The following is a 12,330-nucleotide window of genomic DNA, read 5'->3' on the forward strand; positions in this document are numbered from 1 at the left end:
CCGACTGCACAAGCAAAGAGAAACTGCCTATTTATCCAACAGGAACTCACAAAATTTTAATTTTCTGCAACACAAAGCAGATTCTCTGCGTTCGTGTGTGTGTGTGTATGTGTGTGTGTAATTTCTGATCAAATTTTAATCCCACAATTTCCAACCAGAGAATGACTGAAAGGGACAGCAAGAAGAACAACTGTCTAGGAAGGTTATAGAAATCTCAATTCCTTAAAAGGGACCTAACTCTGATGCCTTATTTTCCAAACAAAGGACTCAAGACCAAGAAACTAAGAACCTGGCCAGATACCTGAATCCACTGCGCAGGGTGAGCTTTGTGCCGCGGCCACAGGGGGCGCTGGTGTTTGCCCACCCGCGGATCCGCGCGTGGGCGTGGGCGTGGGCAAGGGCTTGGCGAACAGCTGCGGTCAGGCGTCGCTGTCCCCTCGGGCTGCGCGGGTCGTGTTCGAGGACATGAGTCACAAGTATGCTACGTTGCGTCGGGCCCAACTCCATCTGGATTTCATCCATGCCAACTCGTGAGTGCCTAGCTGGGGTGGGAGAGGGGTAGGGTCTCCACGCAATGGGGAAAAGTTTTGTCCCCGTCAGAATCAAACACCTGATTGAAAAACCAAAAGAACTTGGTGTGGTTGATTTATGGATTTCTTTATTTATGTTGTATATGTGTTTCTAAATCATTGAGCAAGGGATAAAGATGTTGATATTCTTCAATTAACACCAAGTGGTAGAAAGGCTTCACACTTATCTTTGAAGGAAACTATTTAACTATTGGTCAGCAGGACGCTTAATTCTACCGATTCTGCCTGCTGCAGTCTGACCCCCACCACGATGTAAAGATCCAAGTTACCTTTCAAACACAGTAATTTGCATTCATTGATTTCAACCTCTTTGGTCTCCTGAGGTTTTCAGAAACCTCTCTGAAGATAGGAATCTCACTTTTCATTTGTTATTCTGGCACTTTTTCTGCTCTTTCCAGGCCCAGATGCCTTTTTGGGCTTCTCACCAGGCGTTATTTGGAATACACTGTTCATGGGAGTGCTGTACCAAGGCTCTCTAGTGGATGCCTGAAATTGGGAGTCATACTAAACCGTGATAAATTTATAAATTAGGTACAAAAAGAGATGAACAATCACTAATGATAAAATAGAACAATTTCAGCAACATACTGTAATAAAGGGGAGACGACTCAGTGTTTCATCATGCTGTTCAGAATGGTACACAATTTAAATTATGAATTGTTTATTTCTGGAACTTTCCATGGAATATTTTTGGATGGAGATTGACCAGTAACAACTAAAACCACAGAAAGTGAAACCCTGGATAAGGCGGAACTGCTGTGCTCAGATTGTAGAGGCAGGTGATGGAATATTCCATGTCATTTGTCGGTTCTAGTACTGCAAAGTATAGTGATGAGTGCTGTGTAATTCCCAGTGGTATGTCAGTGTTTGGGAATCTTTTAGTAATTTATGTTTACTAAAAGTAGCAGCTGATAGAATGGATGTATCAAAGTAGAAACCACAGAAATGGAGGAATAAAGAAGGCCAGGGAATGCCAGCCTTGTTATGTGGGACAAACTGTGCAATTTTAAGATAATAGAGTAAAACAAGCAGTATCCAGTAATATTTAGTTTTTATATCTCTTTGGAGAATGACTTCTAGCTGGTGATGGTGGAATAAATACTTAAAAGGTGGCTGGAGTAGAAGAAAAATGAAGAAATAGCAGTTCTGAGTGATTTTAAGAAAAACCATAAGTCCAGGACTGGAATGACTGTGAACTTTATTTTGGGAAAGTTACTCAGTCTCCATTTTGTATCATTTCTGCAGCTATTACTTTCCAGCTTCCCTCTCCTCTGAACCACTCTGTGATACCCACTTCTCCAGCTTTTCTCCTCCTCTTTTTTTTTTTTTCTTTTTTTGAGATACTGGGTATTGAACACAGGGGACATAGTCCTGCCACTGAGCTATGTTCCAGCCCTTTATATATATATTTTGAACTTTGAGACATGGTCTTGCTAAACTGCCTAGGCTGGCCTTCAGCTTGTGATCCTTCTGCCTCAGCCTCCCGAGTTGCTGGAATTGCAGGTATAGACCATGGGCCTCTCCAGCCCCTTTTCAATTGGTGAGTATTAATATTAAAAATAATACCTTTTAAAAAAGACAGCTGCATGAAGCAACAAAAAATCAGGTACAAATTGACATCTTCTCAGCTGTTCAGATAAATGTCGCTTTGAGACTTCCATGTATAAAAGAGAAGTATTTTTAAAATATCTGCTTTGCTTCACTGGGCATTCTGCCTACCAAGGGTATGCTTTCTCTAAATGTGTCTTACATTCATCCATTTCTCTTTGACTCCACTGCCATTGACCTTAGGGGAATCCACCACCATGTCTTCTAGACCACCCTCCATACAACCTTTTTCTTTCTTTTTTTGTTTTAAATTTATTTTTTACTTGTAGTTGGACGCAATACCTTTATTTTATTTACTTATTTTTATGTGGTGCTGAGGATTGAACCTGGGGCCTTGCACGTGCTACCAGGGCCTTGCATCTTTGCAGCTCCTGTTCTTGCTGGAAGGTTTTTACTCTGTCCCTGCAAGAGACCAGGTTCTCATCCTTCAAAGATCAGTTTAAATGTCTTCTATCAAGAGAGGTTTCCCTGGGCACCCTGCCCTCCCCCAGCAATTACTCTGTCCCATTATTGCTGTGAAGAAAGTATTTAACCACCACCTGTGAGGTCATCATTGTGCATTTACTTGTGTTTTTCACATACCCCACCACCTTGATCTCCAAGGTAGCAAAGACCCTACCTGTACAAATGGTTACAAGGTGGGTAGTTACAAAAACTCTTGAATGAACTAATAAAAAAACTCATATGGCATTTTTGGTCTTAGTTATTACAATGACTTTCACAAAGGATATGTATATATCGAATTGTTGTGTACTGAGTCATTCAGTATACAAATTTTAAATTCACTAGAAGGGCTGTGGCTTAAAGTGCTGATTTTATAAAACATGTCACTTATATTCTCTTTGATAGAGTATAAGATTTTTATACCAGCTGTGTGTGTTTGTGTGTGTGTGTGTGTGTGTGTGTGTGTGTGTGTGTGTGAGAGAGAGAGAGAGAGAGAGAGAGAGAGAAGAACATTTTTTAAACAAAAGCATTATTTAGTAATTTCTAGATTTTTTAATAAACTTTAAAGCTGACCATACTCAAGAGACCTTTCATTAGTATCTGTTTAAAGTTTAAAATCCCCCCAAATGAAGACACATGCATGTACAAACACACACACACAGAGAGAGGGGGGGGGAAGAGAGAGAAATGTAATTTTTAAAATAAATTTTAATTTAAGGTGTTGTCTCATGTCCTGAGGTGTCTGGAGATTTAGACATTGCAGTTGATGCTTTCTCTTATACAAATGGTAAATGGGTTTCTTGCTTTTGCAACCTGCTTACTAAACATAAAAAGGAAATTGCAAATATTGAATTTTGAATTTTCCCTTGATGCCGTGATAAGGTTGCTAATTGAAATAGCCACATCAGAAAAGGAAAAGCAAACTTGGAACTGCTGAAAGCAACCTATTCACCCACAGATATCCCTTTAGCCTTCCAAGTGTCATGAGTAGTGCAGGCTGTTCACCATGTTCTTTCACCAAGCAACTGGTACTGAGGGGTACAGGAGCAAGGGACTACAGGTAATCCATAAGGTCATTTAAAGAGTGGGCTTTTCATAGCTGGAAAGCTTCTACAGAGATATGGAGATTGGTAGGGTGAACAGCAGCCTCCTGCCAATTTCTTAGTCAACCAATGGAACCCTATGGTTTTTTAGTAGATTAAGGTCTTGATCAATATTGTTCATTATTTATTTGGTATTAAGTAATACAATTTTAATGAAACTTCTTTAGAAATAGTACTTGGATATGTACTTGTAAAGAAAGTTTAAAACATGAAAGTTTGTTCCTGCAACAGTAAGATCCTCAATAGTCTTCATTATATTAGAAGTAAACAACATACTTTGCAAATGAGATCTTACCTTGGCTTTATAATATAGTATGTCCTTCAGAATCTCGGCCACGCTAAGCACACTGTTTCTGGAAAAAATTCAACATTTGTTGTCTAGAACTGGGGAACGTTTGTGTGTTGAGTGTCTTAAGTTTGCCCTGATTTAACTTCCTGTTTTCCCTTTCTCTCTTCTCATCAGCACAACCCACAGTTTCCTTTTTGGAGCTCTGGCTGAATTGCTGGACAATGCCAGGTAGGTTTGGCTGTTGTTGGAATTCCATGACATAAATCTAGTCCCGTTATCTTTGAAGATAAAGATACACTGTCATTTTCCCCCATTTAGAATGTTTTGCTCGATTTCTGTTTTAGTCAGTTTTTTTTTTTTGCTCTGACTGAGGAACCCCGCCAGAACAATAGTAGAGGATTAAAGGTTTATTTAGAGGCTCGAAATCTCAGAGGTCAATCCACAGCAGCAGGCTCCACTACTCATACATCAAGGTGAGGAAGGATATCATGGCAGAAGACTGTGTCAGAGGGAACCAGCTCACATGATGATCAGAAAGCACAGAGACTCCACTCTCCAAATACAAAATGTACACCCCACAGCCATGCCTCCAATGAACCACTTCCTCCAACCACACCCCACCTGCCTTCAGTTACCACTCAGTTAATTCCCATCAAGGGATTAATTCACTGATTGGATTAAGACTCTCACAACCCAATCATTTCTCCTCTGAACCTTCTTGCATTGTCTCACACGTGAACTTTTGGGGGACACTTCACATGAACAACCATAACAATTTCCAGCATAATCAAAATACTATGGGAAAAAGAACAGATGAAAGAAGGAATTAGTCACCTTTGTTTAATTTGCCTTTATGATTAAACTTGAAATGAAGGCAAACTGGACTTCTGCGTTAGTGTTGATAGCCATGTAATAGTAGACGTTTGGATGTTTCTTCAGTTACAGATCAGTGTACACTTTGTCTTGAGAAATGACATTTGGGTTTAGCCTTTATTGAAGGCTGCCTTGAGGTGAATTGTGTGGTTAGTCAGAAAACAGCTAACTGTTCTCCTCCACCTATGTGAGTGACATGCGCAGTGTTCCCTCATTCGTCCTATGACATCGCGCTGAGGGGGGAATCGTTACCCTAGTTTTACATATGTGGAAATCTGTGCATAGAGAAGTTAGATGTTTTATTCAAAGTTCTATAATTACTCTTTGGTAGAGATAGAGTTCCGATTTGTACCATTTGGCTACAGAACCCCAGTACCCTATTTCACTGTCTCTGACAAAAGGAATGAAGGTTTAAAGAACCTCTTTAATAATTTTAGTTCCACTCAATAATAGATGTGTGGAGAATTGGGAGGGACTCAGTTATCTAGCTAAACTGAATATGGCCTTTGATGGTTTTTATACTTGTACTTCACTGTTGCACAGATTTTTTTTTTTTTGTCCCTTCTCTGCAGAAAGCAAAGTCTATCTAGAAAATAGTGTGCCATTGTTAGATCAGAGATCCCAGTAGGGGCACTTAAATTTCTGCAACTGGTTGGTTTATAGCATATGTTAGTTTTTTGTGTTTGTCCTCCATTTTTGGCTTTCAAAGGGAAATGACCTTTCTGACAGGGTGTGGTCAGTTAACCAGCCATCCACGAATTTCTACCCAGCACTGTGCCCATTGCTAGGTAAAAAAGTTACTAGTTCCTCCTTTTATGAAACACTCTGTAGGGATAATGCAATCACAAAAAGGGAAGGAAAAAGGAGAAAAAAGCATAAAGTTGATTGGTCAGGGAGCCATGAACCCAAGCAAATTAGAAGGAGCTCACAGGGAAAGGGCCTGGGCAGATGAACAGTCATGGTTAGTTTCTTTGTGGGAGATAAGAGTGGCTGCTGTTGTTTCTGAAGCAAGGCTTTCCTACCTTTCCCCAAGTGCTCCTTTTCAGCAACTTGTTCTCAAAGAGCACATTTGTCCACAGCGCCATCTGTCTTCTCCTCTGAAGTTGTTTCGTTCATTCATTCATTCATTCTACCAGGCACAGGAAATCAGCACGTAGTAGAACAATGGGAACACTTTACATGGTTGGGGTGATTGGGTGACTGGGGAAGAAAGATTAACTTTGGACTTGAAGGAAGGAGAGAAATGTGATCAATAAAGCAATTCTTGGGGCAGCATTTGTAAACTGGCAGCCCCTTGACCAGGTTTAGCTTGTCTCATGTTTTTCTCATAGTGAAAGTTTACACAGTGTTCAGAAACAAAAGGAAGAGAAAAGGTAATTGTAAGGTTTAAGACACAAGAGGCACCACATACACAATCGGGTCCCCTATATTTCCTGAAAGATGAGAAGGAGAAGCATCCTTGAGAGTACACTCCTCTGGGATCAGGGCTAGAGGAGGAGTTGGGGCTTTGGTGGGACCAGCCTATGCCTTCAGGTATGTCTCAGGACCAGTGTTACTCCAACAGCTTGAACCTCTCAGTTTTTCTGTCTTCTGTGGATACCTCAGTTCTCTGCCACTGCTTAGATGCTAATATTTGACAGAAAATGAAACTATTTTGCAGACTTATTCAAGATGCTCAGTTGGTCTTATGTGTTATTTTAAGAATTTTCAAATATTATTGTGTTCAAAATTTTGGTGATACCCTGTAGTTGTGAAAATTATAACTGAAAGATATTAAAAATATTGCAGACAGGAGAAAAAATGTGATGGTATAGGAATGGACGATTAGGGGCCTCCTCCTAATACCTTAGCTATTCAAAAAGCAAGTATCTAGGGCTGAAACACAAAGGACATGATAAAGTGTCTTAATATGATAAAAAGGTGAGTCCTTATGTTATGCCTCAACTGTAAAAAGAAACTATTTCTTTATAAACTTTCTTTTCCGTATATTGGCATTTACTGAGCACATACTATACAATGTGGTACTTTGTACAAAGCATAATTTCATAATAGAGATATTGATACATGCATGTCGTGGGATTGTGGTAAGGATTAGAAGAGAATTTTCAAAAAGACTTCATTTAGTGTTTAGTTGAGACGTGAAATGCTCTAGAAATGGCAGTGGTAGCTCTAGAACTTCTGTGTAAGGAGGACTTAGAAGCATCAACTGACTAGAGGAACGATTTATAAAGAACTAACTTCTAGGGTCATAGGGCAAATACAGTGTTACTACTCAAATTTGTTTGGGATAGTTTTAGCTTGGGACTAAAGGAAATTTGGGGAAAGACTCAAGTTTCCCCATCAGAGTTGCACTCATTATCTTACCGAGCTTCCCTTTCTAAAAGGATCTACCATCCTTCCCTTCCATACTTTCTTCCTCATTAGCTATACCTCCTTTATCTCATACCTATGAAACATATCATGAAAACCATTCTATGACTTCTGGATCATTCTTTGGCCAGTTTTTTTAAAAATACAAAATTCATGTTCATTCTAATGAGCTTTTTGTGTAACTACCACTAGATTCCATCTCTTTTTTAAAATGTCTGAGTTTTAGCTTTTGTAATATTCTCAAATCATCAGTGATGATAGTTGTTAGTATATAAATGCACAGTGAAACATTATAGTAATTGATTTTGAAGCAATTTAAGTGGCTTTTTGTATTGTTTGATATCTGACAGTAGGTTATACTTCGCATAAGCAAGTTAGATTAATATAATTTTTTAAACATAATTTCAATTGAAGCTGTGATATTTTTATATTGTTTTCAGAGATTCAGGGGCTGCAAGACTTGATGTGTTTTCAGGTGAGTAGACTTCCTTTCTTCTTTTTTCTTCTTTTTCTAAGGGAAAAGCTTGTAGCTATTTTGCATGTATTTTATTTCATGGAATTGAGTCACATTCTATAGATTTTAATGTAATCTAAGTGCTTTGTGAACGCAGGAACCCTATGGGGAGCCGGGTCGGGAAAAGTACACCCTAAGAGTCAAATTGTTCTTTTATTAGAAGACCCATTTACAAAATTAGGCCTTCCAGAGTTTTGTGAAAGAACCAGAGTGGTTTAGAGCTGTAGATTTGTTTGCTGTGAGAAACAGTTTTCTTTCAAAAAGCAGATTAACTTAATGGTTATTCATAATTAAGCAAACATTATTTTCAACTTATCATAGTTTTAAAATGCACAAGTGAATGTGCAGTATGAATATTTTAGTGCTGCAAAATTCAAACCAAATGTTTTCTTCATTGACTTCATTTTGTAGTTCTAAATTTTTATTGCACTTATTAGTTAATCTCATTTAATATGATGCCAGTGACAGTAGGTTCTGCGATCCTGCCCTGTATGTACTCAGTGCCACCCAGAAAATTGCCCCTAATGCTAACACCGCTTCTCTACCCTGATTCTGTCAGCTGCTCTGTTATATTGGTAATTGATCACAAGTGAGAGGATATTGTCCATGATGTTAATCCACGTCGGCACTGAAAAAGCAACTCAGTTCTGTTTGCTTTTCTGTGCATTTAGGATTCTGAGCCAGATGAGTGCCATGGTTCATGAAGGAGATAGATGTGGATGCCTTGAGGTATCTGAGGAAACAAGAAATGACACTCTTTTCCTTCTTCTACTCTCCAAGTCCTGAAAAGTCTGAGAAATAAATGCAAGAATCATCCTCCATCGCTGATAGATGTTAGGTTGGAGTGTCTGGCTTTCATGACAGAGTGAAGGATCCAGGATGGGGCTGCTCACAGCCGGGGAATCAGCTTCCATCCCAGACTGGTCCACTCTGGGATGAAGGGAGCAGACTTCAGGCTGTCTGTAGGCAGCTCTCTCCCAAGAGGAAAAGGGGTTTGAATTGAGCCTTACCAGGGGTTCTTCCCTCAGGGACCAATAAAAGGAGGGAGTCTATATTGACAGGGGGAAAATGAGTCAAAGAAAGAGTGGGCCTCCTTCATGGGGGAAAACTAGCCTTTCCTTTCATATTCAGTTACAGATGCTCCTTGACTTCCAGTGGAAACCCACTGTAAGTTGAAAATACCATGAGTTAAAAATGCATTTAATGCCTCCAAGCTACTGAACAGCAAAGCTTAGCCACACAGGATTCTGTAGAGTGTTGATTTGTTTTAATCCTGAAATTGGCTGACTGGAGACCGTGGCTTTCTGCTGCTACCCAGTATTGGGAGATAATATTCCAGGATCATTGCTAGCCCAGGAAAAGTTAAAAATTTAAAGTTTAAAGTATAATTTCTACTTTGTTTGTATCATAGAGTCAAAAAGGTTTTAAGTTAGAAACCATCATAAGTTAGGGAACTTTTGTGTATAGCGTAATATAAATATCTCCTGTCTGGGAAAGAATCAGAGTATGGTGGAAACAGAAAGAAGACATTAAGTTCATATTATGGATCTAGAGCTTGAAATATGGAGGTGATTTTTCTCAAATAATCTAGAAAAAGAATCAGAGTATGGTGGAAACAGAAAGAAGACATTAAGTTTATATTATGGATCTAGAGCTTGAAATATGGAGGTGATTTTTCTCAAATAATCTAGAAAAAATATTCTTGTCTGAAGAATTATTTTGAGAAAAAGAATGGAGGTAGAGTAGTTGAGGGATTTATTCATTTATTCAATGACAATTTATTGAGTGTCTGTTATTGTAGGTGCTGGGGATAGAGTATTAAACAAAATGTCCTGTGCTCTCATGGAACAGGCATTCTATTGGGGGAGAGATGGACAATAAAGAAATGAACAAATAAATCATATTCCAGCAATAAGAAGTATTAAAAGGGAAATGACAAGAGCATATTTGGACAATTGAGAGTGATGGGAAGATTATACAGTTTTACACAGGGGGCGGTTCCCTTAATAGGTGAAATACCATTGAAGACCTGCATGATGTGGGAGTGAGGCATGGAGATAAGTGGAGAAAAAGCATTCAGGAAAGAGTGACTAGGCTCCTTGGCTAGAGCTAAGGGTTAGAGACAATTGGATGAGTCTCTTGAATATTCTGCACAGTGTCATTACCCTAAGTAGATGTGTCCTCTTTTCCTCTTTTTAAAGAAAGATACTCCAGTAATAGCATAGAAAGTATTCTGAGGGAATATGAAAGCAGGGATCACAGGGAGTGTGGCTATGAAAATTAAGCAAGATTTCATGAAAATTTGAATTAGGGCAAGGGTCCTGGAAATTTGAGAATAGAGACGAATGTAAGCGACACTTCATTCAGAGCATGTGTAGTATTGGCAAGGGCCAGGAAGACATCCAGAATCACAAAGTACTACAAATTTCATTAGAATGCACATGCTGCACTCTGAGTGTGTGACAGGACTCCAGGAGGGGATGGGAGTGCTGATTTCACTGCACTTTCCTGAGTGCTCAGTATTATCATATGCAAACAAAATAGGATCTAGGCTGATTAGAAATGGAGGTGGTACTCGTTCTTTCTTTAGGTTATGCGGATTTTGTGAGAAACTGAATTTATCATTTTCAGTTTTAAATTACCTATTCATATTGTAACATTTTATATGGCAGCAAACCATCATTCATATCGCTTTCAACCTAGTAAAATTGATTTTTTAAAAGTGAGGGCCAATGCTTAATACTCATAAATAGAATTGTTCTGGGCTTGCATAGTTAATCTAAGATTGGACTAATTTTCAAATGATTTACCGAGGCCTTGAATTACTCCCCAGTTGGTTTCCTTCAAGTAATTTGAGGTCTATAAAATTCAAACTAAATATGTTTCACTGTGGTGTTTAAATGCCTCTGTACATCAATTCTAGTAAAGATGGATATGCATCGAATAGATTTTTTTCAGTGCTCACCAAGTGCCAGGCACTGAGCTAAGTACTGAGTATACACAGTGCTCACTTTTAAGGAGTTGACATCCCTGTACGGAAAATGTACTATATATCTACATGGGTGGAGGATGCATAGATTTTGTCTATCTCTGGGGTAACTGTGATCCTTGAAACTAAAGGAACCATTGATCTGGAAGAGAAGTAAACACCTGAGTAGGTATTTTAACTTTCTATGAAAGTGGGAAAACACAAGTTAGGAAGAGAACATTCATTCTGGGCACACAATGACATTGCAAGATTAAGAAACCTTTCTAGGGGCTGGGGATATAGCTCAGTTGGCAGAGTGCTTGCCTGGCATGTGCAAAGCCCTGGGTTCTATCCCTAGCACCACACACACACACACACACACACACACACACACGCGTGCGCGCGCGCACAAAAGAAATCTTCCTGGGAGAAGTCTTCTATGAACCAGTCCACAGGGACAGTAGGCATCCACCTGTGAAGAAGGCATGGGAAAGATGGGGGCAGTGCCTGTGACGCCTTGACTCTTAGGAGAACTGTGAAAACCTGCGATGTTCAGGATTAGTTCAAGGGAAGTGTTTGTGTGCAAGAGGAGGGTGGCAGCATTGGCTGGTCAGGAATGACAAGAGATGGGCCTGGAGAGGTGAGAGGGCCAGATCATAAGGGGCAAGCATTTGCTAAGTGGTTTGTGTTTTATCCTGAGAGCAACAGGAAGCCATAGAAGGTGTTGGCAGGAGAGTGGCAAAATGCACAGATGACTGCAAACAGGCTGCACCTTTCGATTTAGGGATAGAAGTTAGGGAACAGTTTTCATAATCCAGAAAAAAAAAATGATGTCTTCCTAAACCAAAGCAGAGTACTGGGGATAGAGAAAGTGGTCAAATCAGAGAGGTGGGGTCTACTGGGAGATAGTTAGGTCCTTCGAACCACTGCCCTTGGGAGGATTAATGCTGGGCTCATAGAGTAAGTGAATTCTCACATAAGCGGGTTGTTATAAAAGACTGAGGGGCTTGGGTTGTAGCTCAGTGGTAGAGTGCTTGCCTAGCATGTGTGAGGCACTTGGTTTGATCCTCAGCACCACATAAAAATAAATAAATAAAATAAAGGTATTGTGTTCATCTACAACTAATATATATATATATATAAAATAAATAAATAAAACTGAGTCTGACCCCTAGGTCTCTGGCTTCCTGTTTTTCCATGTGATCACTCTAGCATGTGCTCCCACATGCCTTTTGCCAATGTGACACCATTTACCATAAACCCATCACCAGAGCTGAAGTCCATGGAGGTCTCAAACCTCCAGAATTGTGAGATAAACCTCTTTTCTTCACAAATTATCCAGCCTCAAGTATTTTGCGATAGCAACAGAAAATGGGCTAACACACTTAGATATGACTTTTAGATATTTATTCATAGGCTATTTTAAACATTATTTAATTTTTAAACGTGAGTGAATGAATTTTAGTTAACCTTTCAACAGAAAGATTTGCTTAAATGTATTAGAAAGCACTCCATGGAGACAAAGCAGATTATGGATTGCCTGGGCGTGAGACAAGAGTGAGGGGCCATGA

The 12,330-nt window shown here is 39.4% G+C and overlaps 1 protein-coding gene across 2 annotated transcripts in view; it reads left to right on the forward strand.

Moving 5' to 3' along the window:
• Positions 1-325: 325 nt before the first annotated feature.
• Morc1 (MORC family CW-type zinc finger 1) overlaps positions 326-12,330 on the forward strand; it is a 148,249-nt gene continuing 136,244 nt past the window's right edge. For both annotated transcript variants that reach the window (XM_078044264.1, XM_078044265.1), the window contains exons 1-3: positions 326-530; positions 4,209-4,262; positions 7,718-7,752. In XM_078044264.1, the coding sequence (XP_077900390.1) occupies positions 466-530; positions 4,209-4,262; positions 7,718-7,752 (154 nt within the window). In that variant the 5' untranslated portion in view covers positions 326-465. The remainder of the gene's footprint in view (positions 531-4,208; positions 4,263-7,717; positions 7,753-12,330) is intronic.

Source organism: Ictidomys tridecemlineatus, chromosome 3 (genome assembly GCF_052094955.1).
Source record: "Ictidomys tridecemlineatus isolate mIctTri1 chromosome 3, mIctTri1.hap1, whole genome shotgun sequence".
In the NCBI taxonomy this organism is placed as follows: Eukaryota; Metazoa; Chordata; class Mammalia; order Rodentia; family Sciuridae; genus Ictidomys; species Ictidomys tridecemlineatus.